At 43.3% G+C, this 27,387-nt stretch overlaps 1 protein-coding gene and 1 long non-coding RNA gene across 8 annotated transcripts in view; both read left to right on the forward strand.

Moving 5' to 3' along the window:
• Positions 1-27,387, forward strand: part of LOC107504733 (ubiquitin-like modifier-activating enzyme 1) — a 40,971-nt gene that overhangs the window by 6,874 nt on the left and 6,710 nt on the right. For 6 of the 7 annotated variants that reach the window (XM_036235659.1, XM_036235662.1, XM_036235661.1 and 3 more), the window contains 14 exons: positions 43-189; positions 330-506; positions 613-717; positions 808-888; positions 1,269-1,424; positions 3,286-3,451; positions 3,552-3,748; positions 5,217-5,281; positions 5,539-5,734; positions 6,365-6,439; positions 6,563-6,752; positions 8,422-8,510; positions 8,742-8,834; positions 8,954-9,145. In XM_036235659.1, the coding sequence (XP_036091552.1) occupies positions 43-189; positions 330-506; positions 613-717; positions 808-888; positions 1,269-1,424; positions 3,286-3,451; positions 3,552-3,748; positions 5,217-5,281; positions 5,539-5,734; positions 6,365-6,439; positions 6,563-6,752; positions 8,422-8,510; positions 8,742-8,834; positions 8,954-9,145 (1,929 nt within the window). Of the gene's footprint in view, positions 1-42; positions 190-329; positions 507-612; positions 718-807; positions 889-1,268; positions 1,425-3,285; positions 3,452-3,551; positions 3,749-5,216; positions 5,282-5,538; positions 5,735-6,364; positions 6,440-6,562; positions 6,753-8,421; positions 8,511-8,741; positions 8,835-8,953; positions 9,146-9,651; positions 9,754-9,865; positions 9,967-10,122; positions 10,453-27,387 lie in introns of those variants that run through there. The other variant, XM_036235663.1, reaches the window with a different exon arrangement.
• Positions 13,625-15,069, forward strand: LOC118613536. Its single transcript, XR_004955513.1, has 2 exons — positions 13,625-13,726; positions 14,023-15,069. It is a non-coding gene; the product is annotated as an uncharacterized LOC118613536 (long non-coding RNA).

Genomic DNA, 27,387 nt, shown 5'->3' on the forward strand with positions numbered 1-27,387 from the left:
AGGTCTTTCACTTCTTAGGGCCGAATATCTCACTCTTTACAGAAATCCTTGCCAGCCGCACTGGCAGAGCCAGATTTTGTGGTAACAGACTTTGCCAAGTCCTTTCGCCCTGCCCAGCTACACATTGGCTTCCAGGCACTGCACCAGTTCTGTGCTCTGCACGGCCGTTCCCCGCGGCCCCACAATGAGGTTAGTGGGTGGGAAGGCCATCCCGAGTCCTTGGTCCAAAGCCCCACCATTATTTCCCGTCTGTCTACATTCTCTCTCCTGTTCTCCCTGTCCACACAATTGTCTGACTGGACCTCCGTTGGTCTCTTCTGCCCTACCAGGAGGATGCAGCAGAACTGGTGACCCTAGCACAGACCGTGAATGCCCACGCCCTGCTGGCAGTGCAGCAGGACAACTTGGATGTAGAGCTCATCCGGACATTGGCGTATGTGGCTGCTGGGGATCTGGCCCCTATAAATGCCTTCATTGGGGGCCTGGCTGCCCAGGAGGTCATGAAGGTTGGTGTGGGTAGAGAAAGGCAGGGCTGAGGATCGGCCAGGTACCTTCCTGTCTTGTCTTCAGAGTTCAGCTGGCAATCACATACCCTTCTCTCCCCCTCCCGAGGCCTGCTCTGGGAAGTTTATGCCCGTTATGCAGTGGCTGTACTTTGATGCCCTTGAGTGTCTTCCCGAGGACCAAGAGGCCCTCACAGAGGACAAGTGTCTCCCGGTATGTGGGTGGGACCCGTGGGAAAAGGGTTATTGCAAGTCTGTGTAAAACAGCTCTCCTCTGACCCTCTCTTTCTTTCACGTGACTCAGTGCCGGAACCGATATGATGGGCAGGTGGCTGTATTTGGCTCAGACCTGCAGGAGAAGTTGGGCAGGCAGAATTACCTCTTGGTGAGTGACCACGTTGGACACCAGTTACCTTCATCTCTGCTACCCTCTCATCACATCATCCGGAGTCTCCTCCCATCTCGCAAGGGAGAATCCTGTTTCTTAACATCCTTGTCTCATCGTCTTTTTCTATTTTCTTCATACCAAGGATGTGTCCCTTTGTCCTCCCCTCTGGTAGCCTCTTTTATTCCACCCTCTACAGCCTCCTTCCTTAGGTGACCCTCCGTTTTTATGGCCCTGGGACTTGACTGTGGACTACTAGACCCTCTTACCCTCTACTGTCTCAACAGGGGGGGATAGAGGGGATTGAGGACTTAACTGGGGGCTTTGCTACACTCAGTCACCCTAACCAGCTTCTGTCTCTTTCCTTGCGCACCTCTCAGGTGGGTGCAGGGGCCATTGGCTGTGAGCTGCTCAAGAACTTTGCCATGATTGGTCTAGGCTGTGGGGAGAGGGGGGCAGTCACTGTTACAGACATGGACATCATTGAGAAGTCCAACCTGAACCGGCAGTTTTTGTTCCGGCCCTGGGATGTCACGGTGAGCGGGGCAGGCATGGTGAGCGGGTGAGTGCTCCTCTCACTTTTCTCCTGTCTTTTTGTCTTATCAGTCTTCATAAATCTTTCTGTTGCTCTTCCCTCATTTTTTTTCTCTACCATTTAAGTCAGGTAGTTAATATGTACATTCATTTCATTTGTCGTTGTACACCTTGGTCATCCCTTTTGTGTCCTTTCACTTTTTTGGTCATTGCCCATGTGGGACTGTGGAAGCTAGGTTTTTTAAAGAGGAATCTATCTGGGAAGGCTTCTGTAAAGGTTAGTGTCATTTTTGCCTACTCTGAGTCTGTCTTGTCTTTCATTTTATCACGTAACTACGAGGTACTTGTTTAGACATTTGGAATACATAAGGTCACAGAAGAACGGTTCCGACTCTTGCGTAGTGGGAAGACAGAGAATAAATGAGAGGTTCTCAGAATGTGGTGTGAGGCCGTCTTAAGGTCCAAGGCACCCTTTTATGAAGTCTGCAAGATCACAGTCCTTTTAAGAGAAATACTAAGACATCATTGGTGTGTTTCATTCCGAGGTTATCGGGTGAAAGTGGACTTGTTCACTCCACTTTAGGAAGCCTTCGGAAACACAGAGTTTGGCCATTGACCAGTTCATGAGGATGCAAAATTGTGCACTAGTTAAAGATCTTTTCTAAATGCAAAATAAACTAGTATGAATTCCAGATTCCACCCTGCGGCTACGTTTTCAAACACTATCACTTGTCTAGTTTTGATATATTTTTTTTTAATGTCAACATCTATCTGGCAGTAGTGTTAAAATACTCTTCTGTGAGATGGAATACCCCTTTAACCTGCATCAAAACACAGACGGATAACAGTGGCGGTGAGGAGAGTCCAGCTGGCTAAGAGATCGTATGACTTAGATTTGCAAAAATGTAAATACAGTTTGACTGTTATTACTGAAGTATTGTTATTGGGTAGTTGTTTTCCATAATGTTCATACCCTATAATAGAATAATTCCATTTTCAACTAGACTAAGACTATTTTTACGTTTTCTCAATTTAAATTTCTAACACCGGCAATATTGGTAGCCGAACTGCGGGTAACAATAGCTCTTTTTAAGACTGTATGTCAGAGAATTTCTGTAGTGACAGTAAATACAGTAACAAAGTATATGAGTAACATTGGAAAGTTAAGAAGTGCTTTAAATGGCAACAGTGAAAAATGAGGAGTAGAAAGTGGGGTGAAGGGTGCTCTATAGTGTAGCGAGGGAAGTTCTCATTGGAAAGGCGACATTTCCACAAAGGCTTGTGAGGATGTAGGAGAATAGGAAGATAGAGAAGAGTGTACCGGGCAGAGTTAGCGGCCTGAACAAAACCTCAAGATGGGAATTTGTATCGGTTATAGCTGAGGTTATAGCAGAGAGATCAGATAGAGGAGACCATGGTAGGAGATGAAGTGGGAGAAGTAGCAGTGGCCCGTTCATTTCACCCTAAGCAAAAATGGAAGCCAGTGGAAGTTTTTGAATAAGGGACCTGACTTGGGCTTTCACAGGGTCTGTTTGTTCTTGTGCTAGGCTCTTGGTTTTGGTTTCGTTTGTATGAATGTATCCTAACTCGGGGTGCTGTTAATTAAGAAAAAAATATATTGGGTAGACAACAGAACAGATATCTGATCCCTTGTCACCGTTTTCTTTTCTACTCACCCCTGCCTCATGTGTCACATCCCAGCAGTGTGGTGTTTACCATTCCTATCTGTTCTGCTAAACCAAGAGCCTCCTAAACTTGGAGTCTAGGTTAGGTCTTGCCCATCATCAGATAAATCAGTCCTCAGGACAGCTTGGCACGGGTTCGTTGGGTAACTAACAGCTCTTTTCCTCCATGCGCACCCAGAAGTTGAAGTCTGACACAGCTGCTGCAGCCGTGCGCCAGTTGAATCCACACATCCGCGTGATGAGCCGTCAGGACCGTGTGGGCCCTGACACAGAGCACATCTATGATGACGACTTCTTCCAAAACCTGGATGGTGTGGCCAGTGCCCTGGACAGTGTGGATGCCCGTGAGTTTGGAGGAGGATGAGGGGGCAATATCTGTCCCCCGTGACCTATTCTCATGTGTCACCCCCTCACTGCAATGCCACCCTGGCCGTCTTCCCACAGGCATGTACGTGGACCGCCGCTGTGTCTTCTACCGTAAGCCACTGCTGGAGTCAGGCACGTGGGGCACAAAGGGCAACGTCCAAGTGGTTATACCATTTCTGACAGAGTCGTATAGCTCCAGCCAGGACCCTCCTGAGAAGCGCATTCCCATCTGCACGCTGAAGAACTTCCCCAATGCCGTTGAGCACACCCTGCAGGTGATCAGTCTTGGGGTGGACGGAGAGGTGGAAGACAAACCTGGGCACATAGTAGGGCTTTGGTGGCACCCGGGCAATCTCTCAGCCACCAACCTCTTCTTAACCATATTCAGAGGATGCCAGCCTCAGTGTACGTAACACGTACCTGTTCCTCAGCCTCCTACCCTCACTTTACACCCAGCAGCTTAACCTTTACAAATGATTAATTTTTCAACTTTTAAACTTTTGTTTTGGAAGCACAGGCAAGTATTTTATGGAAATGACTGTACATCTGAAAAGTAAACCGTACTGTTTTCCTGCTGAACAAAATTAATTTTTAATAATCATCCCTGCTACTTATTTAATAATCTGTAACATCAATTCCATTTTGCCCAAAATATATTTAGTAGCTGGTTTGTGTTTGTACAGTGCACATACGTACAGAACAGCATACATATCCTCTAGATGGGCCGAGTAAACATACCAAGTTAACCGGCACTCAGAACCTAACCACAGTTCCAATCCCCTTTCAACCCAAGAAAATCCATTGTACTATCAAAGTGATAGTTAATGCAAGTGTCTGAGGGCTAGGTATAGTCGACGGGGAGTGTAGGGATAGAAGAAGTACTTCGATCTATCCCTTTTCCTTCCACCCCAAGAGTTGCAGAATGGATGTATTTATGTTTGGGTCTTCATCCCTCTCTCCATTCCCCCTCCATGCATGTGTGGTAGATGCTCTGTTACTCTCTTGCCAACATGCAGGAAGGCCTATACAAAGGTTTTAAAACAAATTTACCACGAGGCTCTTAGACTTGTCGTCTTCATGTTTCGGATTCCTTATTTCTGAAATTGGAATGACAGTATCTTCCACAAGGTTTTTTGTGAAGTACTTCCCACTGAGTATGTACTTGGCAGTGGTCTCAGGAAGCTTTAAACATGTACATGTTTTCTGTCTTCCATATCAGCCTCATGAGGTGTAGGTATTACTGCTACAGTGTATGTTTTTGAAATGAGGATACCGAGTTTAAAGGTATTATCTTGTGGGTGCACCCGAAGTCACAAACCTGTGGCAGAGCTGGGATTTGGGTGAACTGCTCCAGATCAGTGACTGTATTTACTGTTCTTGTACGTCTCAGAGGGCAAAACCTCTGGCAAGGTTTCTGCCCAGTCCCCCTGGCCTGATAGAGATCATTTGTGCTTTGTTTTTGGTGTGAATATTTTCCTTTCCTACTGAGGATAAGGTATCTACATCTTAAAAGTAAGTTTTGTACATATACACACATGTAATCACTACCGAGGGCAAGGTCATGGGTTTTTAAATTGAGGTGGTAGGGGCCTGGGAAGTTCGAGGAGCCCATTTGGGAGGCTGCTTTTTTCTGTTCTGCTTCCCATAGTTGGCGTGTTTTTCATGTTTGCTTTATTTGACGGTGGTCTTTCTCATGCCTTTAGAAACCTCATGCCCCATGTATTCTACTTGCTTTGTCTGCAGTGGGCTCGGGATGAGTTTGAAGGTCTTTTTAAGCATCCAGCAGAAAATGTCAACCAGTACCTCATGTGAGTGATCCCATCTGTCCATACGTTCCCTCAGCCCTTCTACCTGCCAGCCAAGGCATGCCGTAACTACTGTAACCCCCGGCACCTGGCACACTTTGTGAATGACCGAGTGAATGCTCGAGCCACATGCCGTCGGGTGTGTGTGGCGGGGGGGGGGGGGGGGGGGGGGCGGGTCAGGACTGGTTTTCCATGGAGTTAAGCCCACTCCTGGGACCTCTGTGCAGTCCTGCCCCAGTGACCCCTCTGATCTCTGACAGAGACTCCAAGTTTATGGAGCGGACACTGCGGCTGGCAGGCACCCAACCCTTGGAGGTGCTGGAGGCCGTGCAGCGCAGCCTGGTGCTGCAGCGACCACACACCTGGGCCGACTGTGTGACCTGGGCATGCCGCCACTGGCACACCCAGTACTCCAGCAACATCCAGCAGCTGCTGCACAACTTTCCTCCTGACCAGGTATTACGTACTTGCTGGGCCCATTTGTCAGAATACGTGGCCTGCAAATAGGGAGCTTGCTACAGGTTGCGGACATGGCTCACTCCCGTTGATCCAGCCACGGTGAGCGCACCGAGGTGTGGAGCTCTAATGCAGTCATTAAGCCAGTGCTTTTTGCCATTGACTGCGTCTTTCCCCCACCGCATGCAGTTTGTCTCAAGCGAGAGACTTGGTTTCCGTTTCCCTTACCTGCAGTATAGGGTGAGTCATAGCCGATTCCCATTCCCATCGAGGGTGCAGAGATGATAGGAGAGAACTGTGGGAGGTAAGAGCACAGGAACTAGGTACAGGGGAATCCCAGGTCCATTTGACCCGGGGCCAGCCACGTGTTTTCTCTCTGTACCTCATTATCCTCAGGTGCGAAATAGAAGTACTGACGACTTATTTCATGGGAGTTTTGTGAGGAGGAACTGAGATGTACTCAGTTACTAGATTAAGTCAGTACAGTAGCTGACAGTGGGTAAAGTGGGTGAGTAGCTCTGTATCTGGCACAAAACATGTGCCCAGGGATAGTGATTGGAAAGAGTCAGGTTTGTCAGAGAGATCCCTCCTCTCAGGATCTGCTCCCCAAAAACCTTTCAATTCTCTTAGCTAACAAGCTCAGGAGCCCCATTCTGGTCTGGGCCCAAACGCTGTCCACACCCGCTCACCTTCGATATCAACAATGTGAGTCTCCGCCCTAGGGTCTGCTAAGTTGGGTGGAAGGTAGGTGGGTGGGAAGGAGCCCAAGGCTCCCCAGGTGAGGACAGACGTGCTCATCTTTCCATACTTTGTCACCTTGTCTTCTAGTCCCTGCATCTGGACTACGTGATGGCTGCCGCCAACCTGTTCGCCCAGAGCTACGGGCTGCTGGGCTCCCGGGACAGGGCTGGTGTGGCCATACTCCTGCAGTCTGTGAAGGTCCCCGAGTTCACCCCCAAGTCTGGCATCAAGATCCATGTCTCTGACCAGGAGCTGCAGAGCGCCGAAGCCTCCGTCGGTGAGGGTGCTTAGCCAGTTGGCCTAGAAACACCATAGCACTTCTCCCCTGTCCATCCAAGCCCCCTCACTTGTGTTTTGCCATTGCCCTGTTCTGAGACCCCAGGCCTGACGTTTACCCCCACTGTCGTTTGGCCCTTGCTTCCTCCAGTGAAAATCAGAACGGTTGCTAAAGGCAGCTTCCGTCGCGCTCTTTACCTTCCTCCCTCCCAGTCTGACTGACAGGAGGACGAGTTGTTGATCTCCTTTCTGTGAATGTCTTTGCCTTGTTGTCCGCTCCTTTCTTGTTTTTGTACCGTTTGTGTCAAAGAGAGAGAGAGAAACGATCTCCACCAGTAGCCTCTCTGCCTTGATTTCTTCCCTGGTTCATCTCCTTTCAGACCTCCCCTACTTCCTTCTCTTTTGCATCTTTACTCGTTAGCCTCCGTATATCTTCCCTCATCTTCCTCAAGACCTCTCTTCTCTCCATCCATAACTACACCTAACTCCAGCTGTTGTTCTTGGCAGTCGGCTTTCTTGGTGAAACAGAGGGTGACCAGGTAGTTCTTAGGTTCTCCTCCTCTCTCCCCACTGTCCTGTCTCGTGCTCTGTAAGTCCCTCTGTACACTGGACCTTTTCTGTACAGATAGTTCCATTTCATCCCTTCACTATCTCTCAACCTCCTCCTCAAATGATGTCTCTGTCATTTTGTTTTCCAAATTCATACTCATGAGTTCTCCGTATCTGCCTGTCTCCTCCTTCAGTATTTTCCCATCTCATTCTCCATGCTTAGGTTTATCTCCACCATTCTTCCCTTTGGTTGCCCTCTTCCGATTTTCTCCTGTATATCCCTTTCCATATTTCTCTCATCTTCGCTGTGTGCATTTCCACCCAATGCCCCTTCATATGTCTTCTTCCCTGTATCTCCGTCCTCTTTCCCCCTGTATCTTCCTCTGTGTCTCTCCGTCTCCCTCTTCTTCATTTGTCTTCTAGGTCTCCTACCTCTATGTTTCTGTCTACGTGCCTTTGCAAAAAAAATTGTGATTAAGAAAAACATAAGGTTTACCATCGTAATAAGTAGTGTGCATAGTGCTCAGTAGTGTTAAGCACATTGGCATTGTACACTAGAGCTCCAGAACTTTCTGGCAAATCTGAAACTTACCCATGAAACAATAAGTCCATTTCCCCTCATCCCTGGCCCCAGCAGCCACCATTCTGCTTTCTGTCTCTGTGATTTTGACCTTTTAAGGTAGGTCATTAAAGTAAGATCATGTGGCACTTGTCTTTCTGACTCTAGGTAAGCATAATCCCCTCCAGGTCCGTCCATGTTGTTGTAAGTGACAGGCTTTTTTCCGCTTTTAAGGCTATGTAATGTTGAGGCTGAGTGGAGGCTGTAAGGCTGAGTGGAGCACATTTTCTTTATTCATTCATCTGTCAATGGACACTGGATTGCTTCCACCTCTTAGGAATCGTGAATAGTGCTGCTGCCTACGTTACCGTTTGTGAATGTCTTTATTTCTGTTCCCTGGTGTTTGCAGATGTGTCTCTCTTCAGATCTCCACACCTGCTTACTTCCGTGTTCTTTATCTGCCTGAACAACTCTGGGAACCCTGGGCTCCTGCTTTTTGGTCTCAGTCTCTGACCCAGGTTGGGACCTAAAGGACTGACATGTCCCCCCCCCTTCCTTGCAGATGATACCCGCCTGCAGGAGCTCAAGGCCATGCTGCCCAGCCCAGAGACACTCCCCGGATTCAAGATGTACCCCATCAACTTTGAGAAGGTGCTATGAGGGAGTACCCCTTGGAAGAGTAGGGTGGGCTGAGGTATCCAAGGCTTGTGTGGGGATTATAGGCCTGCCACATTGCTCAGCGATCATCCTTTGTGGTCTGGGGGAGGTTCTGGCTGGTCTGGAAGGTATCCGAGGTAGAAAATACTTGAATCTCCAGTAGGCAAGAACCCATTTTTCCCTCTAACCCTGCCTTTCTGTCCTCATTCCATTTCCACCCAATAGGACGATGACAGCAACTTCCACATGGATTTCATTGTGGCTGCATCCAACCTCCGGGCAGAGAACTATAACATTCCTCCTGCAGACCGGCATAAGGTGATGATTGTCTAGACGTCATCTTTCAGTCATTCCCAGGCTTGAGTCTTCCCACATTTGGCCTCTTCTGTAGTCCCTAAATGTGTCTAATGGCTGCCTGGTCACCTTCTGTCCCACAGAGCAAGCTGGTTGCAGGCAGGATCATCCCAGCCATTGCCACAACCTCGGCAGCTATAGTTGGCCTTGTGTGTCTGGAGCTCTACAAGGTGGTGCAGGGCCACCAACAGCTTGAGTCCTATAAGAACAGCTTCATCAACCTGGCCCTGCCTTTCTTCAGCTTCTCTGAGCCCCTTGCTGCACCTCGTCACCAGGTGAGGGGCCCTGCTGGTATGCAAACTGTTGGTCTTACCCATCAGTGAGTGACCTGTGCGTGCGTGCATGCGTGTGTGTGTGTGTGTGCGTGCGCGCGCGCGGTATAGTCTTCATCATGCCAGGTGAGGCCTTGTGCAGTTGGGTACCTGTACTTTTGCTATACCCTTCGTTCATTCATCATAAGGATTTTTGAACTCGCAAAAGTAAGAGAGTGGCAGGCATGTATTGAAACTAATGTGGTCAGGGCCAGCAGAGTTAGAGGACATTGAGTGGGAAGGGAAAGGGCGTGGGAGATGAGTGAAGAAAATAACAGGGCCTCCATAGCGTACAGCTTTGTCCCTATAAAACTATCAGTCGCCTACTCAAGATGAAATGGGGCCACAAGAGGAACAACTGTTGAACAGAAGAGGGTTGTGATTGATCTAACTTCACACGTCAAACTGACTGATGGGGCAGAAGGATCTGGGATGGCCCCTGTTACACGCCCTTGTGCTTTATTCCACAGTACAGTAACCAAGAGTGGACATTGTGGGATCGCTTTGAGGTGCAGGGGCTGCAGTCTAATGGTGAAGAGATGACCCTCAGACAGTTCCTCAACTATTTTAAGGCAAAGCCCCTTCTCTACTCACTATGCCAGGGAGTGGGGGGTGGAATATCAGATGACTAGTACTCGTCATTCCAGTGACACTGTTGACCCTCCATCTTCCCACCATCTCCAGAGAGAACACAAATTAGAGATCACCATGCTGTCCCAAGGAGTGTCCTTGCTCTACTCCTTTTTCATGCCGGCCAGCAGACTCAAGGAACGCTTGGATCAGCCGTGAGTTGTCCCCTGGGCAGACTGAGGGAGGCCCTGTGTGGTGGGGTAACTTCTAGCTACAGCACTGCTTTTGTTCAGTTTCCCCTCCCTCCTTTTAGCCATTTGTCCTTCCTCCCCTGTTTTCTATCTCCCTGACCCTCTTCTCTCTCACCCCAGAATGACAGAAATCGTGAGCCGTGTGTCCAAACGAAAGCTGGGCCAGCACGTGCGGGCCCTGGTGCTTGAGATGTGCTGCAACAATGAGAGTGGCGAGGACGTTGAGGTCCCCTACGTACGCTACACCATCTGCTGAGCCCTCTGCCCTCCTCTTGTGCCTCATCCTCAGGCATTCTTTCAGCAGACCCCTAGTAACTGGCAAAAGCTGGTCTCAGCCAGGCCCATAGGCCTTACATCGTTTTGAGAATTGTTGTTGTATTTGTTGCTTTTTCCCTGCTGGTGCCTTCTTCTGTTTAGAATTGGACTTCTTAATAAAGCGTAGTTAATTGAGGTGTGCATTGTCCTTGTTTTGGCAAGAGGTCACACCCGCCAGTCTCTGTGAAGGAGTGGGGTTCCTGTAGCTCTGTAGATTCAAGTGATCATCCAAAGTGCTCATCCCCCTCCCCCCTGCCGGCAGCATGAAATTTGCACCAAATCTAGGGTTAGAAGACAAAGAAAATTAATTTCTAGTGTTAGCGTGGGGTTTGGTGCCTTTTCCTCTTATCCTCACTGATTAGGGCAAAATGTGAAACCAGTGACCCTCAGAATAGGGCCATCCTTGCACAAGTGTTTAAATCTGACTCAGAATCTTATCCTCCCTTTTGTCCTCCAGTTTCTTGCCGTATTCATTTTGAGAGGCGGTAGAGGTCTGAACCTGCACTACGGGTCTGAATGCAGTCTTGCCAATGTGCACAGTCTTAGTCACATCCCGCTTTGTGTCTCAAATGCCCCACGTGTAAAATAGAGGCATAACAGGCTGTTAGGTACAGAGGAAAGAGACTGAATGTCCTTCAGGTGCTTGGTACCTCGCACAGATGTAATGTGTCACACTTGCATTTGCTGTTGTCTCAGAGTTTTTAGATCCTTCAAACCCCTTTTTGGATTGACTTTGGTCGTATCCACCTCGCTTGGTGCTCCCAGACCATTTGCAAGCATGGTTCGTTGCTGTAAGGGACCTGAAGTGGGAAAGCTCCACTCCACCCTGGGTGTTAGGAAGAGCTTAACCTGCCCCTGAACCTGCCCGGCATAACCTGTGCCAACCTAAGCTGCTACTCTGCCTGCTCCAGCCCCTAGACACAATATATGCCCTTGCCTCCTAACGGCCATATTTTTGGCCGGTTGTTCCACGAATTCATATTCCCCGAAGATGGACTGTGAGACATACAGGGCCGACGGGCCTTAGGCCCAGTGTCTTATTTAACAGTAATGCTAGCTGTCTAGGTTAAATGCAGAGGATTCCAGCTCAGGCACTTTTTCATTACCACTCTAGAGCACCCACCCAAATTTGCCTACGGGTTGCATTCTTCTGCCCCCTTTCTTTGACAGTTCTCAAACTCAATTCAAGCACAGTGTAACAGGATTTTATGCGAGTATGGAAATGCTCTGTTGCTGAATACTGTAGATTCTAGGCCACATGTAACTACTTGGTACTTGAAATGAAGCTAGTATGAGTGATTAACTGAATTTTTTCAGGTTAAATTTTAATGAGACGTCTCCATGGGATAGGGGCCACTGCGATCATTGAACAGGACTCATCATTTCTCCCTGCACCTGGTCTCCATCTATGTCTACACCTCCATCTACACCTGAATCAGGAACTCCCACACACTAAATTTCTGTAGTCCTGTTTGACAGCAGCACCGACCCTGAAACTCGTGGCACTGGTCACTTCTCAGCCCGTTTTGTCAAACCTAAAGGCCCACCAGTTTACATTGGTATTTGTTTACCATTATGCTCCTGGCCATTTCATAGTGATAAAAGAATTGCTTTCTCCCTTGTTTTAGCTCGCCAGTGTCCCAGAATCACCATTCCTATTCTGTTTCCTTCTTCGGGGTCTTTTCTTTCTGTACACAAGTGTGTGACACACGCAAACAGAGAGAGTGATACCCAGGTTAATCAAGGAGACATACATGAGGGTGATATTGGTATCTAGCAGGAAACCAATGGACTTCGAGCCCACACAGAATGAGTGGACAGAGAGAGGGCTGGGGGACTCTTACAATACTAGGATTGTGGTAGTTCTTACTCTGGGTTCTCCAAAGAAACAACCAATAGGAGACATACATGTATATTTTGATATAGATTTTATATGGAACTTTTCCATGACCTTACGCAAATATAAACAGATTTTAAAGGTGGTGACAGCTGGTGAGAAGATAGATACATAGACATGGCAGACGATGGCTTGATGGGTAGAATTGATAGGGGTAGAAATACATAAAGGGGTTTAGTATTTGGAATTGGCTCACGTTAGCAGCTTTCCAATGAATTTAATCACAGGGCTTGGTAACACAGACCCCCTGAAGGGATCAATCAGTGTTCTACACACATATTTCTTTACCTCTACTGCAGTAGTACTCCAATTTCCTGTAGATAGTCAGGATCAATCACCACACAGCACAGTAACTTCCGTCTTTGCCGGTTGACTCAGGAGCCCGAGTGGCTGGGTGGCTGTCTTAACTTGTGATTCAGTGAAATTGCGTGGTGTCTGCAGGTGGAAGCATTTCTCCCTTTGACAGTAAGATGTCTAGGCTGGCATTGTATAAGGTCACATAACAGGCAGCAAATAAATGTCAGTCAGTCACTAGGGGCAATGGTGAGTGCTACCGTGTCTGCTCCCACCTCTTCATTCCTAAACCTGGGAATCCTGGTTGTGGCACAAGCGGCAACATGTGGTAGAGGTATTAAGTGCATGTACAGCCTCCTTAAGACCCTGGATCCAACACTGCAAGGTAAGGACACCGAATCCACACTATCACTGGGTCCTCAAACAGTCCTTTCACTGCTTCAGCAGGCTGCCTGCTTCACACTTGTGGAGAACGTGGTGCATTCCATGAGCATGGATCCCATGCCTCACTCCTTCTGCTATACGATGAGTTGTCCAATTTGAAACACAGTTGTGTTGACCACCATGATGGAGAAGAAGGCGTTCTTCCAGTCCACACATGGTAGTTTGGGCAAAGGAACTGCGTGCAAAGCAATTGCATACAAAGCAGGCAAATTTATATTCGGAGAAGAATACACACTGCCCCATTCATGATGGAGGAAGCCCAATGTAATCAACTGGCACCACGGGTTGGGGACTCCTATTGGTTCTCCTGTGGCGAACTAGGCACTCAGCAGTGGGCATAGCCAGATCAGGCTTGGTGAGTGAAAGCTCTGTATTGCTGAGTCCAGGCAAATCCTCCATCCCTTGAGCCCATGGGACAGTGGGACGTGGGTCGGGGAAAGAGTCTGTTTGGAGAATGAAATCATTCTGTAATGGGAGGGATCATAGATTGACCCATGCATCCAACATGACAGAATGGATCATCCTATCCATTTGATTATTAGAATCCTCCTCTGCCAGAGGTCGCACTTGGGTGAGCATACACATAGGACATGCCATCTTCACGTGTTTCAGACAAGTCTGTCTACATTCTTCTTCCTCTAGTTTTTGATCACCAATTTTCCAAACCTGTTCTTCCAGGAAACATCATCATTCAGCCAAACTATTGAGCACAGCGCAGAAATCACTTCTATAATCACACGATCACATATGTGGCTGTTCCCTCTTCCAAGCTCGGTGAGCACAGAGGTGCACTCCTTGAAAATGTGCCCCCCAGGAGGACTTCCCTTCACCAGTGTCCTTCAGGCACGTCCCAGAAAGGGGCGATAGTGCTGCAGCTGTCCACTTTTGGGTGGTGCCTGCATGCCTCGCAGAACCATCTCTGAACCAGGCCTGAGTCTCCTTGTCCTCTCTCAACTGATCATCAGAGCCCCCGTGAGGACATGGGTGAAAGTGGGGAGAGAAAAGGCAGTGTAGCGGGAATGGGAACCTTGGGCATTTGGTCACATTCTCATGTAACTTTGTGCCTTCAGGGCCTGCTCAGGCCGGATCCCAGATAGACCACTTCCATTAGATGATGCAGCGTGGCCGAAATGACCAACTTCATGGACAGATGGTTCAGATAACACCCGGTCGATGGTGGGCAGCTCCAACTGCATCATTACATGGCACCTTGTGATCAAGTGTGTACATGATCAGTCTCTACTAACACCCAGTGGCAAGCTGAGAGCTTTTTTCTCAAAAAGAGGTCTTTTCTCAAAAATCACAAGGGCCTGTGCTGTGATTCACCTCTAGGGGCCTGCCAAGGCCCCATACCTCCAAACAGCATCTCCATCTGACACCGACACTTCAAGTTCCACTGGATCCACTGGATCACATGGCCCAAGGGCACAGCAGTTTGCAAGGTAGCCTGGAACTGACATGGAATCTTCTTGTCTGCCCTCCACTGGAAACTAGAAACTTGTTTGGGGCACTTAGCCCCAGAGTGTAAACTGTTGCCTCCCAAACTCACTGACTCAGAAGGCATTGTGCATCCTTCTGCGTCGTAGGGAGACGAGTGGCAAATGTTCATCCTCCATCTTTCAAGGCATATCTCAATGTGTGTCCCACAGAGACTCAACAGAAGCCGAGAACCCCAAGATCTGAAAGAAGACCCAAGAGAACCAGTGGTTTAGTTCTCATCCACATCCGAAGGCCTGAACCGCAGGGAAACTGATAGGCATGATCCAGTCAGAGTCTGAGTCCGAGCAGTGAAAAACCATCATCCCAGCTTGAAGACACACACAGAGAAAGACTTCGTTCTTGCTCAGCCATTTTGTTTATGTCAGGTCTTCAAGGGATTGCATAAGGCCACCCACATTGGACAGAGTGATCTGCTTCACTCAGTCAATGTGAAGCTCATCTAGAATCACCTTCTCAGACATACCCCCAAATCATGTGTAACCCAATATCTGGGCACCCAGTGGCCCAGTCAAGTTGACACAGATACCTGAACATCGCAATGACCACCGTCATGGCTGCTGGGAACGCTAGATCATGAAGAGATTTAAAAGAGTCTCATCTTGGATTTTAAAACCAGACTCGAGTAATGACCTTTCTTGGCTTAAAATCTTGCCATGGGCCCGCTCCTAAATGTGAATAGCAGAGCACTTGTCATAGTCCCCAAAACCTCAGACTCACACTCAATATACCCTTTGGACCTACCTTCTACTTCTTCCTTCTTTACTTATTCTTTTTGACTTTTCTTCCCGGGTCCCTTGCATGAAGAAACAGGGAGAGGATGGGCAGGTGTTTTGAAACTGGTTTCTCTTGCCTTGAGCATGGACTCAACAGTGATGAGGCCAGTCTTCTCACCAAGTTGCTACCGGGGGGCGGAGGGCGGGGGGAGGGATGGGGCATGAATAGGCGAATACATCCTCCCAAAGTGTGTCTAGGGGTATAATGAAGGGAAAAGTGGCCCCTCACCGCACTCATTTGAGGATTGCAATTCTCTCTCTGCAGATGCTTTAGAACATCTGTTTGCCCTCAGTTTGAGGGAATAATAAACCCACAACCCTCTTGACATTGAAGGAGGCTAGGGAGACGGCAGGCCAGTGGGGGACTGGGAAGACAAGACTGCCGGCAGACAGCGTATGCAGGTTGTGCCAGACTGAGGCTATGTCACCTATAAGCAGGTACCTCTGGGTCTTACGTTGATATCATAGGAAGATTCATTTATGACAGAGTTTTCCTGAAGCTGTTAACTTCTTTTCACTTTTTATTATAAAATTTATATTATTAATGTTTTCAAACATTCAGAACAAACTATTACTGTCATTTTAATTTATTTATGGTAGTAAAACACAATGAGATAAGTTTACCATCTGAACTATTTTTAAGTGTACAGTACAGGGCCATTAAGTATGTTTGCATTGTGCAGTTGTTAAAACTAGTCATATATGGAACTTTTAAATCTCCTCAAACTGTTCTCAGTCCAGCTCTTGGCAGGCGCCATTCTACTTCCTATGAAGTTGACTACTTTAAGTACCTCCTGTAAGTGGAATCAAACAGCACTTGTCTTTGTCTGACTGTATGAAGCTAACACAATTTCTTCACAATTTCATTAGTGTCTATCAGAATTTCTTTACTTTTGAAGGCTGGATAATATTCCTTTGTATGCATATTTTCTTGATCATTTATTTTATTGATGGACACCTATGCAATGCTTTTTAATTAAACTTGGTTAAAACAGTACATAAAAATTCCTCAAAACATAAAATACAGGTTGATGAAGTACTAAAGAGAAAACAGCCATATAGTCAGTACCCAAGATTCTGTTAGTGTCTTTCCAGAAAGTCCTCTGATGCACCTTTCTAGGCACTAAATCCTCTCATGCAGCATTGGTAGGCCTGGGTATTGTCTCTTTCTTAACTTGAATCGCAACACAACACAATTGGTGTTCTGATTTTTTACGCCCATCTTAATTGTTTTATTTGACATTTACCAAAAAAAACACATCAACAAAATAGTATAATGAATTTCACGTAGGGCCCAGCTTGATTCAATAATCTTAAACTCATGGTCAAAATGATTAATAGCCCTAGGTTACATTAAAGTTACAACATTTCATTTGTAAGTTCATCAATACGATCGTCTAAAGAAAAGGGATATTTTCCCCACAACCACAAAACAATACCATTCCATCACTATCACAACCAAAAAAAAAAAAAGAAGAAGAAGAAAAAGAAGGAGGAGGAGGAGGAGGAAGAGGAAGAAGAGGAAGGAGAAGGAGGAGGAGAAGGAGGAGGAAGAGGAAGAAGAGGAAGAAGAAGAAGAAGGAGAAGGAGGGAGAGGGAGAGGGGAAGAGGGAGAAGAGGAGGAAGAGGAAGAAGAAAAGGAAGAGGAAGGAGGGAGGAGGAGGAGGAGGAGGAATAAGAAGAAGATTTAAAAAGCAGTTCCCTTAAACTTATTCAGTTAACTTGGAGTAGAATTTAGATGCTATACTACAAGTAGAGTTTTATCATAGTCGTAATGTGTTTATTGCATTTGGCACTGCTCTAAGGCACGTGAGAGGCAACATACTGTTCATAAGGTAATGCAAACCAAAATATAACCCACTTACATTACTGTACCTTATAAAACTCTTTTATTGGCTTTGTTTTGCACACCCTATGTCATTTTCAAAAGTGTGGCCACCTTGTATTTGAAACTATTTGGCAGATGAAAGTCAAGCCTCTCCAAGGAGCAACTTTTTCTCCTCAAAGGCGCCACATATGGGTGATACTGGATAGCCTCGTGGGCCATTTCCCACCCTTCCTCCTTCCACAGTTACGTTCATATTTGCACTAAAGGAAACGCAGGAACGAAACAGAGTCATCCATGCCTGGCTCAGGTGAGCCTCCCCACACACATTTCCATCCTGTCACCTGCTTCTCGCCTACCTTCCTGCCTGCTCTGTAGTGCAGCCAGCTTTCTATAGGGTGGACACTGATTTCTAAGCTGCAGGCTCAGGCCCCAGCAGGAGAGGATGCTCTCTCTGCTGCACAGGCTTGGATTTTTGTCTCAGCAGAGGCAACATTTGTTTCCTGAGCCTGAGGTCTCTATGATTTGCCTGCCCATATGCATTCTTGCATCATGCGCTGGAGATAGCTCTATGTTTTGCTTATTGTCACTATGTTTATAAATTATTCTTTGAGTGAGGGTTGTATTTTGGTACTGTACTTTATGTAACGTCTGCCTGGACTGTACCTTCTCCTGTGAAGCTCCTGCAAAGATTTACATGCAGTGAAGGACCATCCAGACTACAAGTCTTGTCAGAGGCAGGATCATGAATCCTTACATAAAACCCTGAACATCCTCAGATTTAAGGGGTCGGCTGGGCGGCAGTGCATTAGCCACTTCTCTGCCTCCTGTTGACAGTTTGTTCATGGCTATGTGAATGTCCGTTGTAGAAAACCTCAGCATCACCAGGATTTTCCCTGAGGGATGGATGGGCCACGGGAAGATGTGGTGTTAGGTGTGGTGAGATCCAGGGTCCTATGACTCAGTCCTCCTTTTCAGGTGAATCTCAGTCCAACCGTCCCACCCATTCCCTGCTTAATGCAGTTGAGTAAGAGAACTGGAGACGGACTGAGCTGAGAAGAATTAGTACATGTATCTCTGAGCAGCAATGAGCCAGTCCAGCACCTTGTTCTGGGGACACCTGGGTAGGCCCTGAGCTTGGTGGAAGTGAGGGATGTGGAAGGCACGACCTGGTGCACTAAGATAGATGATAGATAAATAGATTAGATAGATAGATAGATAGATAGATAGATAGATAGATAGATAGATAGACAGACAGTTGTTTTAATGAAGCGCAATAATCCACCAATAAACAACAAACAACAAACACAGAAGGACAATTCAATAAAAGGTAAATAATACACAAAAAAAATAATTTCAGCAGAGAGATGAAGTCATGAAAAAGAAAATGAACATTTGTGAGCTAAAAAAAGCCAACAAATGAAAATTTTAAAATCCAAGAAAACACCAAAAACAGGCTCTGTCAATCAGAAAAAGAGAATCTGTGATTAAAAGTCAAGGAAAACAATGAACAATTAAACTGTGTAGGAACCACACGATACCTGTAAGAGAAGCATTTTAAACATCTCTGAAGTCCAATGAAAAGAAGGTCTGAGATGGAGATGTAAAAAATAAATCTAATTTTTAAAAAGAATGGCTGAAAACTTCTTGAACCCAGAAAGTGACATGGACTTAGGAGATAATGAAACAAATAGGTCACCTCGAAATTTCTATTCAAAACATCATCCCGAAGATACATTAAAATTTAACTGTGTAAAATCAAGGGCAATGAGAAAATTGAAAGCAGCAAGAAAACAAAACAAAACAAAAAACCTTTTCACAAGAGAAATGCAGAAGGGTTTCAGGAGCTTTCTCACCAGAAACTCTGCAGGTCAGTGGAGAGTAAAATCATAATGCAAAGTGCTGAAAGAAAACAAATTGCCAACTAACAATTGTTTAGCTGGCAAAGTTGTTCTTTACAATGAGGTGTGATAAAGACCTCCCAAGACAAACAAGGTTGAGGGACTACATTGCCACTGGATCTGCCTTACAACAAATGTTGAGAGTTCTTCGAGATGAAATGAATAACAGCTAATTAGTAACTGGAAAACAGAGAACACACTGGTAAAGGTAAGTACCTAGTAAGACAGAATATTCTGATACTGTAATTTGTGGTGCAGTGACTACATAACAGTGACTACAAAAGTTGATGGCAACAGTACTGAAATAAATTATAGCTACAATAATTTTTTAGTAGATGTGAAAAACAAAAAACATAAATTGTAACACCGGAAATGTAAAAAATGTGTACTACAAGTGTAAAGTTTTATACATAATAGTATTTAATGTGTCATCGGTGTTAAAGAGAATGTCATACCTCTAAGATGGACCAAGTAACATTTGTGGGCAAAACTCCACAATAAACAAAAGGTAAAGGGAATCAAACAAACAATATGATGCCTACAAGAGACACTTTGGCTTTGAGGACACGCACAGGCTCATGTGAAGGGACAGAAAAAGAAATTCCATGGAACTGGAAACCAGAACAGGAAAGGGCTAGCTTTCATGTTTTAAAACCTGTGTAGACTTTAAGTCAAAGCCGTAACTAAAGAGCCGGAGAAAGAGTCAACTGATGAGGATGTAACAAGTGTATATATTTCTGTTTCCAAAATGGGAGCACCTGAATTTGTTAAGCAATGCTAACAGATACGAAGAGAGAAACTGGCAATACAATAATGGCAAGGACCTTAGCATCCCACATTCAACAATATGTAGGTTATCCAGATAGAATATCCGCAAGGAGATTCTCACGTACTTGAGAATCCCTTAGGCAAAATCAACTTGAATAGACACATTCTGAGCTTCCATTAAACAGCAGCAAACCACAAGTTCTTCTCAATAACACACTAATTTTTTTCCAGAATAAATTACATGATAGGTCACAAAACAAGTCTTGGCAAATTAAAGGAATTTGAAATCATACCAAGTGCTTCATTCAGTCACAATGGTATAAAACTAGAAATTGACATCAAGTATAACAACATTTGCATCAATAAGGGCTTCAGAAGGAGAAGAGGGCAAGGAATTGAGAACCTATGTCAAGAAACTTCCCTAACCTGGTGAAGGAAATAGACACACAAGCCTGGAACGTGCAGAGAGTCTTAAAACAAGATGAACCCAAAGAGGCAGACACCAAGAGTCACCATAATTAAAATGCCAAAGGTTAAAGACACAGAGAGAATCTTAAAAGTATCAAGAGAAAAGCAGTTAGTTACCTACAAAGAATCTCCCATAAGATTGTTAGCTGATTTCTCAATTGAAGCTTCAAAGGCCAGTAGGGATTGCAGCCAATATTTCAAGTGATGAAAAGCAAGGACGTACATCTAAGGTTACTGTACCCACCAAGGCTATTAGTTTAAATGAAGGATAAAGAGTTTTTCAGACACGGAAAAAATAAAGGCATTCATCACCACCAAGTCACCATTACAGGGACTTCTTTAAGAAGAAGGAGGGGGGAAAAATAAAAATAAAAATATAATAAATAAAATGGCAGTGTGTATCTATCAACGCTCACCTTATATGTAAAAGGATTAAATGTCCCAAGGGTGGCTGGATAAATACGAATATAAGACCCCTACATATATTGCCTATAAAAGCCTCGTTTCAGATCGAAAGAGACACACAGAGTGAAAGTAAAGGGACATAAAGTGCTGTTAAATGGAAATGGAAACAAACAAAAAGCTAGGGTAACAGTACTTCTATCAGAGAAAATAGACTTTAAAACAGACTATATAACATAAGACAGTGAAGGACCCTGTTATCCCAGTTCTGGGGATTTATCCAAATAAACCCAAACACTGCTTTGAAGGGACATGAGCATTTATGTGTTCATTTCATCCTTACTTAGAATAGCCAAGATATAGGGCTACCTAGAGGTCCATCATAGGTGAATGGATAAGGAAGAGTATTCATATCTACAATGGACTATTACTCAGCCATGAAAAAGAATGAAATCTTCCCATCTGTAACAACATGGTGGGACCTAGACGATATTGTGCTGAGTAGAGTCAGTCAGTCAGAGAAAGACAAATGCCATATAATTTCACTACATGTGAAATAAAGAACAAAACAAACAAAACATACTGATAGATACAGAGAACATCTTGATGGTTGCCAGGTGGGAGGAGGGTTAGGAAGGAGGTGAAATTTGAGAACGGATTAAGATTTACAAATTGGAATTTACAAACAGTTATGGGGATGTAAAGTAGAGCATAATAAAGTAATATTGTAATATCCACGTATGGTGTCAGATGGGTACAATATTTATCAGGGTGATCGCTTTGATAGTTATATAAATGTATAATCACCCTGTTGTACACCTGAAATGTACATCATGTACATCATGTGTCAATTGCAATTAAAATTATTAGACCTAAAACAATAAACTGCATAGAAGGAAACATAGCTACTAAACTCATGGACCTTGGACTTAGGATTTTATGAATTTGACCTCAAAGACAAAGGAAGTAAAAGGAAAAGATAAATGAATGGGACTACATCAAACTAAAAAGATTCTGGACAGCAAAAGAAACCATCAACAAAACAAAGAGGCAACCAACTGAATGTGAGAAGATATTGGTAAATGCTTCCAATAAGGGCCTAATATCCAAAATATATAAAGAACTCAACAATTAAAACAAGCAATTCAATTAATATGGGCAGAGGACCTGAACAGACACTTCTCTGAAGAAGACATACAAATGGCCAACAGACATGAAAAGATGCTCCACTTCACTACCTATTAGGGAAATACAAGTCAAAACCACAATGAGTGACTATCTCACACCTCTAGAATGGCTGTCATCAAGAGGATGATTGGTTATACCTTGTCCTCTAACAAGTGTTTTGGAAGTCGGAGAGAAAAAGAAGCTCTCATACACTGCTGGTGGGAAAGTAAAGCAGCATTTAAAGATCCTATGGAAAACAATATGGAGGTTCCCCCAAAAATGAATAATAGAGTTACAATATGATCCAACAATCCCTCTTTTGGGTATTACTTCCCCCCCCCCACCCCTGCCAAATTTGAAAACATTTATTTTTTAAAATGTATACATCCTAAAGTTCATTGCAGCATTATTCACAGTGACCAAGATATGGAAACAATTGAAGTGTTTTTCGATAGATGACTGGATAAAGAAGATGTACGTATGTACAATGGAATATTATTCAGGCATAAGAAGAGACAAAATACTGACATTTGCAATAACATGGGTGGATCTTGAGGTTATTACACTAAGTGAAATAAGTCAGAAAATGTTGAGAACCATATGATTTCGCTCACGTGTGGAATATAAAACTGAAAGCAACAAACAAGACAATGAAACAGACTCACAGACACAGACAACAGTTTTGTGTTTTCAGAGGAAAGGGGTGGTGGCTGGGCGGTGGAAAAGCGGGTCAAGTACATGTGATGGAAGGAAATTTAACTTTGAGTTTGAACTTGAAAAAATAAAGTAACATTTAAACTACTAAAGTTTAAAGTGTTAGCAAATATAAATAGATTTAAGGCAAACATTAAACGTGAGCCATAAAACGCTTAGAAGATAACATGGGAAAATATGTTGCCTTTGGACTTTGCAATTACTTCTTGATTTAACACCAAAGGCAAAGTTAATGAAAGCAAAATCAGACAGGTGGGATTATATCAAACTAAAAAGTTTCAGCACAGCCAGGGAACACATCAAAATGAAAATGCAACCTAGAGATTGAGAGAAAATATTTACATACCGTATGCCTGATAACAGGTCAGTATCTCCTATTAATTTAGACCTAAAAATCTTCAAAAGAATAGTAGTAAACTGAGTCTGTTCATTCATTAAAAGATTTATACTAATTATCAAGTTGGTATATACAGTTCCATCAGTAGCTCAACACATGATCGATCAATTTAATCTACCACATTAATATTAAATTACTAAAAATATATATCTCAGTTGAGGATGGAAAAACTTTTGACAAAATACCTTTTTTGGTGGTAAAATGCACTCATACAAGGAAATACATGGACTTTTTCAACAAGATAAAGATCATTTATGAAACACTCACTACTAACATAGCATTCGGTATTCAGTTTGTAATCTTTTCTTGTAATATTAAGAATAAAACTAATAGGTCCACTTTTGATATTTCTATTAAACACTCTACTTGAAATTTAAATTTTACTAGAGAAATTAATCAGGAAGGAGAAATAAAGTAACCTAATTTGGAAATTAAAAAGTAAGTTATTTCTTTGCAGATGATGTGTTACACACAGAAAATGCTAAATAATCCACAAAAGAATATTAAAAGCTAATGAACAAATTCAGCAAAGTGTCAGGGTGCAAGATTAAGATACAAAAAAAAAAAATCACTTGTAAAATGCCATATGAGCGCAAAAATATAGGAAGAAATTTAAACAAGGAAGGAGGACAAGGCTTATTTGCTGAAGACTAAAAATATCGCTGAAACTTAAGAAGACCTGAATAAGAGGAAAGACCTCCTTTGCTCATGGAATAGAAGGCTTTACATGGTTAAAATAGCAATATTTCCCATAGTGATCCTCGGATTCAATACCATTCCTATCAAATCTCAATAGACACAAAGAGTGAACCCAAATATAAACTAAGGACTTTGGGTCATAATGATGTGTCGATGTTAGTTCTTGTGGGGGGTCGTAATGGTCAGGTAGGCTGTGCATGTATGGGGAGGTGAAGAAAACTGTGCTTTCAAAACAATTTTTCTGTGAACCTAAAACTGCTATAAAAATAGTCTGTATTTTTAAAATTCCAACGAATACTTTCTTTTGCAGAGTTGGAACAACCGATCATAAAATTATATAGAATGTATGAACCATAGCCAAACAATCTGGAGCAAAGAGGACAAAGATAAAGAACTCATACCTCCTGAGACGAAGAGTTATCACAAAGCAACAGTAAAGAACAGAATATGGCATTGACATAAAGACAGACATATGCCCAATGAACTACAATTTATTTTCAACATGGGTGGCAAGATCTTTCAATAGGAAAAGATCAGTCTCTTCAACACATGGTGTTGATGATGTAAAGAATGTGAAACGCTTGCACATTGTAGTGGTAATGTAAAATGGCATGTCCCATTGTACATCCCAAGCTGTAGAAACATCTAGATTGTTTGTCAATGAGTTAAAGCTAATAATACCATAAGACACACACATTTTACTTCTACATATACCCAATGGAAATTAAAAACAGGTATTCAAAAAGTAACTTGTCCTTCAATGTTCATCACAGCACTGCCACGTACTTGTATTAAATTACAAGCTGCTATTCAGGCATGTTGGAATCCCAGGGGACCAAAGACTAGCATTAGTTTTCTGTTCTTGTCAGATATAAGCCCAGATTCAGCATAAAAGGCTTCCAACCTGGGTACTTTCTCTATCAGCCTTCTCTAGCTTCATCCCCCACTCCCTATTTGCTCAATTTAACAGGTTTTGCCTCACTGCCAACCCATTAAATTATTCCAAAGAGCTAATCAATCCTCCTGCTTTTTGACCTACCATCCAAGCCCCTGCTAAATCACTCTGCTCTTCATACAGTCCTCATGTTACCCTGTATTCCATGTGATGTCCTCATTCGGCTGTGACTAATAAACGGCTTATCTCATCTGTCAAGTGTTGCATATCATGTGTATGACCATCTTGTACTATTGTAGCCATCTCCAATCTCTTGGGCACCAGGGACCAATGAGAATCTAATGCCTGATGACCTCGAGTGAAGCTGAGGCAGTGATGCTAGCCCTGGGGAGCGGCTGCAAATACGAATGAAGCTTTGCTCGCCCACCCGCCACTCACCTCTGGCTGTGTGGCCTGGTTTGCAAGTCTGTGGCCTGGGAGTTGGTGAACCCTATTTTAGGGGATACTCTTTTTTTTTTTTTTTTTTTTTTTATCAATGTGGCAAATAGAACATGATAAGAACAAATGTATACTTAATGTTAATTATATTAGCAGTGGAAATAGAATTGTAGTTATATAGAAGAATTCCTTATTTTTCAGTGATGTAGACTGAAGTATTTAACTGTATTTGCAACTTGAGAGAGAGAGAGAGAGAGGAATGTGTGTGTGTGTGTGTGTGTGTGTGTGTGTGTGTAGACACATGAGTAAGAGAGACAGCAAAATATTAACATTTAGTGAATATAGGTGAAGGGTATACGTGTGTTCATTCACTCTACTATCACCCTAAAATATGAAATTTTCCAAATGAAAAGTTGTGTGGGATAGATAACTGAGCCTGTACCACCCTCATTCCAAACTGTGAGACAATAGCCACTAAATTAAGACTGACAGTAAGTAACTTTTAAAATCCTTAATAAATGTCAAGATTAAGGCAAGATATAAAGCCAAGTCACCTTGTTCTAGTTTTATTAACAGTTTCTTCATGGAGGGTATAATGTCAAGGAATAGCTTTTAGTTGGAGCCTCGGTGATTCTCAGTACTCTGCTCGGTATCAGAGAATAACATGTCCATTGGTAAACGGTGAGCCAAAAATGTTTTCCTGAATGATTATTTAAAAGACAGAATTTAACCAGTGGTACATATAACTGGCATACATTATAGTAAAAATAATTCAAAATATAAATATGCATATCGTACCAAATAGATTGAAAATAATTGAAAGGTGCTTGAAATGGTTTGGGAACACTTCTCATGAATAATTAAAACAAGAGCAGTGTATAAGGGCCTGGAGAACATGTGGAAGTACACACTTAAATAAAATTTTTAAAAAATATTAGCCAGTCTTTCTCTTTAAAATGTTAAAGTATTTTGGTGATGGGAGCACAAAAATGAAATTAGTGAACAAATTCCGCTCAAATCCTTGAGATTTCACATTTAATTTTTGATGCTGAAACATGTTAATAAATCAAGAAATCTAGTCATTCAGAATAGAGTGCTTTATTTAAAAAACTAGCCTGGTTAAAAAATTCAAGAAATTTCACTCATGAATTTCTCTCTACAGTGAAAATATATACAATGAATGATAATGAGGTGGACCATCAGAGCATTGCAACCGGAAAGTGAAAGATATTAAACCCATAGTATGAGATGGGTTTTTTTTTTTCATGTTTTGATTGGATTAAAGTTCATTTAAATTATCATTGTGGATTTGGAAACTATTTTATACATTCAAAACACCTTCTATTGAATGTAATGTTACATGAAACCTTCATTTATCAAATACCAATGAGCAAGTAGGAAATACAGTGGAATAATACGGCATTACTTATGTTCTGATTCTAGCACTTTCAAAAGAACTAGTATAAAACAGTTGCTTAAGATAAACCCATGTCTGTCTTAATACACAATTAGCATGGTATTGCTACGAGTCAACAATTTAAATCCATATTTTCTTAAAATATGCAAGAATGACTTTTTACAATTCTCACACAAGCATTTCCTGATTAGCTTTGCAGAAAGTTTTTTTTTATGTTTTATGATTTTTTTAAAAAAGAGTAACTGCATATGTGTCCTATATCTTGAGCAAAAATTGGTGCGTTTTTTTCCTATTTTATTTCCAATTCTTTGCCTCATTTTCTCAGTAAGGAAAATGATAGGCACCCAAGGGACTATGCATTGAGAATTTTATTTATCCTTCTAAAGTACATGATGATATAAGAGTCTGCTAATCCTAAAACCAAATTGGGGAATTAAGGTGTCCATATATCAAAACTAATAGGTAAACCTAGAACTGCTTCATATTAATTTTTATGTCTTTTATTTAAATTCCCGTAACATAAGATTAACATTCTTAAATATACAACTAAGTGGAATTTAATAAACTCATGGTGTTGTATAAATACTACCTATGTCTAGTTCCAAACAATTAATCCTCACAAAAGTAAACTCTGCGCCTGTGGATCAGTCACTTCCCATTCCAAACTGGCAAACACCAATTTTCTCTGTCACTATGAATATATCTATTCGTGTTTTAAACTGCAGGTTTTATTTAGGTAAGGTGAGGGTCAACAGATCAGGAAACAATTGCTGATGAAAACAAGTTATACCCACCGTTCCCAAAAGAAGAAGGCACACTACAGAGGACAACCACAGGAAACACCAGTATCAGGCAGGAAGGGGAATGTGAGCAGGAGCCTTTACTGTTTGCTTGTAAAGGTGCAGGTTTGCCTAATTAGAATAACTTCAGTGGACTCTGGGGCACAGGAACTGGTACCTAGCTGCCAAATACCACGCTCTGAGGTATTTAGAGTAGGCGGTCAGTGGCCCAAAGTCTGGGAACCAGTGGGAAAACTGAGCTCTGGATTGGTTGGTTTTCATGAGCTGTGCT

This window comes from Rousettus aegyptiacus, unplaced genomic scaffold (genome assembly GCF_014176215.1).
Source record: "Rousettus aegyptiacus isolate mRouAeg1 unplaced genomic scaffold, mRouAeg1.p scaffold_m13_p_19, whole genome shotgun sequence".
NCBI lineage: Eukaryota > Metazoa > Chordata > Mammalia > Chiroptera > Pteropodidae > Rousettus > Rousettus aegyptiacus.